The 6,448-nt window shown below is 43.8% G+C and overlaps 1 protein-coding gene across 1 annotated transcript in view; it reads left to right on the plus strand.

Annotated features, from left to right (window-relative positions):
- The window catches only part of LOC117953970 (glycogen debranching enzyme-like), a 29,744-nt gene that overhangs the window by 22,569 nt on the left and 727 nt on the right, over positions 1-6,448 (plus strand). Inside the window, exons 20-33 of the mRNA XM_034887389.1 lie at positions 520-650; positions 957-1,093; positions 1,300-1,433; positions 1,548-1,723; positions 1,841-1,943; positions 2,495-2,618; positions 2,796-2,897; positions 3,061-3,172; positions 3,448-3,583; positions 3,854-3,966; positions 4,277-4,488; positions 4,876-4,973; positions 5,114-5,201; positions 6,213-6,346. Coding sequence (XP_034743280.1) covers positions 520-650; positions 957-1,093; positions 1,300-1,433; positions 1,548-1,723; positions 1,841-1,943; positions 2,495-2,618; positions 2,796-2,897; positions 3,061-3,172; positions 3,448-3,583; positions 3,854-3,966; positions 4,277-4,488; positions 4,876-4,973; positions 5,114-5,201; positions 6,213-6,346 — 1,800 coding nt within the window. The remainder of the gene's footprint in view (positions 1-519; positions 651-956; positions 1,094-1,299; positions 1,434-1,547; positions 1,724-1,840; positions 1,944-2,494; positions 2,619-2,795; positions 2,898-3,060; positions 3,173-3,447; positions 3,584-3,853; positions 3,967-4,276; positions 4,489-4,875; positions 4,974-5,113; positions 5,202-6,212; positions 6,347-6,448) is intronic.

Below are 6,448 nucleotides of genomic sequence, written 5' to 3' on the forward strand. Positions count from 1 at the left end.
CCCCCCCCCCCCCCCCCCCCCCCCGCACACACACACACACACACATGCTGCTGCACAACTAATTGCCCCTCGGGGATGATAAAGACTCCTTGAACCTTGATACACATTTATAGCATAGACATAAACAAGGAGGGTTACAGTTAGAGAAATTGTTTTATGATAATAAAGAGGCGTTGTTTACATTATAGGCTGTGTATCTGTGTTACGTCATTATCTAGTGCACATAACAGTAATATAACCAAAAGATGAATCCTGGAGTGCATTCAGAGCTTTAATATGTTTAAAGAAGTTATAAATAAATACATGTTTTTTTTTTACATTTGACTGAAAGAGAAAGTGATATATTGTTAATCGCAATTATTTCAATGGTACAATAAATGTGGATTTGTTACATCTCTAGTGTAAAGCACTTTACGGTTGTTGGAAGACTACAAAGGACTTTGCTTATGATTGAAAGTCCATTTATTTAGCATTACCATGTATGAATGGTTTCTGTATAAAGCTGTGTGTGTTTCTCAGGCTGATGTCCAGGCTGACGCTGGCAGACCTGAACATCCTGCTGTTTCGCTGCGACTCAGAAGAACAAGAAGATGGCGGAGGCTGTTACAGTATCCCAGGATGGGAGAGCCTCAAATACGCTGGACTACAAGGTAGCTGCAGAGCAATTACACCTAGTTTCTAGGTCATTAGGTGTACACAACGTACTGATGAAACTCAAGTATTCTTCTTCTTCATTCACAAGAGCGAGCTGCTAGATAAAAAGAGCACATCTCATTTTATTTAAGCCATTTTGTATATAGATAAAGTTTTATATTAATAAGAATTGTATAGTTTTTTGCACATTATCTTTTTTGCTAGGCTGCAGTTACAGTGAAATTTAGGGTTGGGATTAATAAAGTATTCATCTTCATCTATTAATCGACAGGAGTTTAAATGTAGTTGTTGTGTCCCTGCAGGTCTGATGTCCGTGCTGGCCGACATCCGTCCCAACAACGACCTGGGACATCCGCTGTGTGGTAACCTCAGACAGGGGGACTGGCTGATAGACTTTGTCTCCAACAGACTGATAAACAGAGAGGGACCACTGGCCCAGGTGAGGCTTTTACTGCCTTAAAGGGCCACTTTAAGGCAGTAATTTGGCTTTATTTGTCTTTTACTTTAAGTTATTTGTTTTTATCGGTATCAAGGTGTGTGTGAGAATTTATTTAGCAGGCAGTGGGTGTTCATTATGATAAGGGTCCACAGTCCTGGTCCTGGTTATTTCACAGAGGATCCATTGTCACACTTGCCTGTCTGCAGGTGGGTGAGTGGTTGGGAGCCATGTTCGACTACTTGAAACACATCCCCCGCTACCTCATCCCCTGTTACTTTGACGCCATCCTGGTGTCAACCTACACCACAGCCCTGGACGCCACTCACAAGCTCATGTCCAGGTAGGGTAGGGATTGTGGAAATTGCATTGTTGAGATTTGAAATTTAAATGTAAATTAAGAATTTTAAGCACTGCAGTTGATTGACGTTTCTTTTCCATTTCCGCCTCCGACCAGCTTCATCCAGAATGGCTCCAGCTTTGTTCGTTACCTGGCGCTGGGTTCAGTTCAGATGTGTGGTGTCGGACGCTTTCCTGCCCTCCCTCCTCTTTCAACCAAACTGGAGGGCGTCCCCTACCGCATCAGTCCAGTCACAGGCGAGAAGGAGCAGTGCTGTGTCTCATTGGCTGCAGGTACCCTAGCAACAGACCTTTCAATTGGTGTCTCCGTGGATACATTTTTATAGATACTGTATACTTTATACTGTATATGCAGATTTAAGTACCAATGTACTTATTGATATTCTTTAGGTCTTCCTCATTTCTCCTCTGGGATTTTCCGTTGTTGGGGCAGAGACACTTTCATCGCTCTCAGAGGACTGATGCTGCTCACTGGGAGACACATTGAAGCTCGGTGCGTCTGCATGTTGTTTGTATGAACTCCAGATATCAACTTTTCCCTGTTTGCATGTATTATATAATACTATCATTGTCCCTGGCCTAGCTCTGGTTAAAGCCTTTGTAAAACATGAACAAATACATACAGAGAATGAATGCCATAGAGCTTTCTTTTATTATGTAGTTTGACAGTTGGCTAAATTTCATGATTTTGGATAAGTTCATAGACTTGCGTACTCGTAAATACTGATACCAGCATTTTATTTTAGGCCGTATCGGAGAAAAGGTACAATATTATTGCAAAAGGAGGAGAATAAATGAGGACTGTAGCAACAGCGAGTAACTGTCAGTTTATCAGAGACACAGAAGTTGGATGTTTTCTATTTTTGCACTTTTATTATATTGTTTCACTGGGGTAAGTAGGCTTCATTTATAATTGTTATATGCACTGTTTATAGCCTGTTCTCTGTTCACACTTGTCCTTAACTCTAACCCTTGTTGTTTTAGTGGCCTGCCAGTCAGTAACTTAACTCTGAAATGACTTATTCTGTCTCGTGGTCTCCATAGTAACATCATCCTGGCCTTTGCGGGGACTTTGCGTCACGGTTTGATCCCCAACCTGCTGGGTGAGGGTCGCTGTGCTCGATACAACTGCCGGGATGCTGTGTGGTGGTGGCTGCAGTGCATCCAGGTAAGGAATAGGACGTAATGGGACAATGATAGAGCTGCACTGAGCCGGTTGGATCGAAACGTTGATTTAACTAAGAAACTGGGGGGGGGAAGGAATGCTTTTTTACATAGAAGTATTATATAATATCATGTTTTAATGATGTACTTTATTACTTAAAATTACTGTGCTTTTGTCCAGGACTACGCTACCCACGTTCCTCAGGGGCATGAAATCCTTCGCTGCCCTGTCACACGCATGTACCCCACTGATGACTGTGAACCCCGGACACCTGGAGAGATGGTGTGGATAACTGAGTCACACACACACACACACACACACACACACACACACACACACACACACACACACACACACACGTTATGTGCATTGAGAAAAATAATAAATTAGTGTTGTCAATTGATTAAACGTGTGTGTGTGTGTGTGTGTGTGTGTGTGTGTGTAGGAGCAGCCTCTGTATGATGTGATCCATGAGGCTCTGCAGCGCCACCTACAGGGAATTTCCTTCAGAGAGAGAAATGCTGGATCCAAGATAGACATGAACATGAGAGATGAAGGTAGGACTGTGTGCGTGTGTGTGTGTGTGTGTGTGTGTGTGTGTGTGTGTGTACTATACTATGTACAAAAGATAATGTCCTAATGTAAGACAATAATTAATGTAATTAGCATTATTTACAGCACCAACAAACTTTGCTTTCCTTTTCTGGTACTACATAAAGGCCGATGCCACAAGAGAAACTATATATATATATTTATTACATCTATTTACACCTTTCCTAACTATCCCTCAAAACCAACCTCAGTATTTCTGAGCTCTTCCTCTCCTTTCCAGGGTTTAACGTGGCTACTAACGTGGATCCAGCCACAGGTTTTGTGACTGGAGGAAACCGCTTTAACTGTGGCACATGGATGGACAAGATGGGAGAGAGCGAGAGAGCGAGGAACAAAGGCATGCCCGCTACTCCAAGGTAACACACACACACACACACACACACACACACACACACATTGAAAGGTAATAGCAGTCCTCACAAAACAAATCCCTCACACTTTCTTTTTACGAAAACCAGTTTAGAAAAGGTAAGTTTGCAATTCTCATTGCACCGTTTGTCAGATTTCTTTTATATTATTTGCTGTTACAGTCATATTTGTGTTAATTATGCTTGTTTTTCACTATTTTCTGATATTTTACAAACTAAATAACTGAATCTGTGTTTTGTATCACCTTTATTGTCCAGAGACGGCGCAGCGGTGGAGATAGTTGGTCTCAGTAAGTCAGCTGTTCGCTGGGTTGTGGAGCTCCATGCCGAGGGCCTGTTCCCTTATGATGGAGTTAAAGTACACAGAGATGGTAATACACACACACACACACACACACACACAGACACACACACACACACACACACACACACACAGACACAGACTGAGACACAAGCACACACACGCACAGACACACACACACACACACACACACACACACAAACGCACACACAGAGACAAACACACACAGACTGAGACACAAGCCCACACACGCACAGACACGCACACACACACACAAACACACACCCACACACACACACACACACACTGATCTGTATTTTCAGATAAAGAAATATCTACTGTACTGAAATCTGCCATAAACCCTTTCCACTGTATTCCAGGTAAAGAGGTGTTTATCTCGTACTCCCAGTGGAACCAGCAGCTCCAGCAGTCCTTTGAAGCAGGTTTCTGGGTGTCTGGCAACCCAGAAGACCCCAATGAGGAGCACCCTGATCTGGTGCACAAAAAAGGCATCTATAAGGACAGCTATGGGGCCTCCAGCCCCTGGTGTGACTACCAGCTGAGACCCAACTTCACCATTGCCATGGTGGTGGTAAGACACTGAAACCTGCACCCACGTGTCTCAATAGTCGGTAACTTTGATTGGCTAAGAGGGGGGGATGGGATCGCCAGAGGCCCCACAATACGGTTTTATCACCATTTTATACTTATTGTAGTATTAAGTGGTATGTTGCAATTACCTTCCCCCCCCCCCCCCCCAACTTCCAATTCTGTCCCCAAAGGAAAGCTTTAACATCTGTTTTCTCTAAAAAAAATAAGTATACATTTGTTCATCTGTCTTCAATTCATTCAATAATTATAACTAATTTCAAAAAGCTGGACTAAGCCCCGAATGTTTACAACGCGTGGCTCTGCCCGTGCTGAGTGACTCGATCGGTGAGTAGTGATTGGCCGGTTGACGTGATCTCTGTGTTTAAAGGCTCCAGAGCTGTTCACGGTGGAGAGGGCATGGATGGCTCTGGACGTGGCTGAGAAGAAACTACTGGGACCACTGGGAATGAAGACCCTCGACCCTGAGTAACACATATAGATATATATATACTGCATACATAATGTCAAATATGTATCTAATTATGTCTTAAAGCTTGAAAACGTGTTAATATAAGTTTGGTAGTAGCATTGAGTCTCTTCCTGACATGGTGTTTGTGTTGTTCCAGGGACATGGTGTACTGTGGTATCTATGACAACGCTCTGGACAACGACAACTACAACCTGGCAAAAGGCTTCAACTATCACCAAGGCCCAGTGAGTCTCGCCGCGCTGCCGCGGCACACAGCTTCCTTCTGGCTAACCGACACGTTAATAATAAGAAGAATAATACATTATATTTAACAGCGCCTTTCTAAGCACTCAAGGTCGCTTTACAGACAACAAAAGACAGATACAGGGAACAGAAATGTGTAAACAGTTATAATAATAAAAAAATTACAGGAACAGTGTCTAAGTACATTAGTTGACCTATTTTTTAAATGATAAAGACAGACAGCCGTACTCTTTCACCTTGAACTGACAGTGTTTGTCCAGCTTTTCAAACATGGCGTGCTACAAATTAGAGCGATCCACATGAAGCCGATAATAACGAGTTAAGGCGAAGTGTTCTGGGTCCCGGGGCCTCGCGGTAGTTTTGGGAATTAAGAGGCGATGCAGCGGTAGCGTTGTGGGTGGCTAGTAGAACCATCCAGGGAGGGGGGTCAACCCCCCAGCTGCCGGTCTGGTCTACGAGGAGACCCGGGGTGGGATGAAGGTTCCTGGAGAACCGTGTGAGCCGTGATACCCTCATCTAACAGGCTGAAAAAGCCCTTTAAAGGGACATTTCCAACAGATGAAAAATGTGATTTATTTGCAAATAAGTTAAAGCTAAAGGAGTTAACTATAACAATCATGCAATTAATTGCTATTAAATATTAATAATTATTATTAAAATTAAATATTTTAATCGAGGGACAGCCTAATTTATTATCTTGTGTGTATGTGTTTCTATGTGTGTGTTTGTGTGTTTCTGTGCGTGCGCGCGGGATTTTTGTGTTTCTGCGTGTGTGTTTCTGTGTGTGTGTGTGTGTGTGTGCGTGTGTGTGCATGCGTGCGTGCGTCTGTGTTTCTGTGCGTGTGTGCGTGAGTGTGTGTTTCTGTCTGTGTGCGCGTGTTTCTGTGTGTGTGTGTTTCTGTATGCGCGTGTGTGTGTGTGTATGTGTGTGCGTGTGTGTGCGTGTGTGCGTGTGCGTGTGCGTGTGCGTGTGCGTGTGTGTGTGTGTATAGGAGTGGCTGTGGCCGGTCGGCTACTTCTTGCGTGCTAAGCTCTACTTTGCCAAGCAGCTGGGAGACGACACGTACGCTAAGACCGTCACTCTGGTGAAGAACGTCCTCTCACGACACTACACACACCTGGAGAGGTGAGATCGCACTCTCACAACACTACACACACTACACACACCTGGAGAGGTGAGACCGTCCTCTCACGACACTACACACACACTACACACACCTGGAGAGGT

This window comes from Etheostoma cragini, chromosome 12 (genome assembly GCF_013103735.1).
Source record: "Etheostoma cragini isolate CJK2018 chromosome 12, CSU_Ecrag_1.0, whole genome shotgun sequence".
Lineage (NCBI taxonomy): Eukaryota > Metazoa > Chordata > Actinopteri > Perciformes > Percidae > Etheostoma > Etheostoma cragini.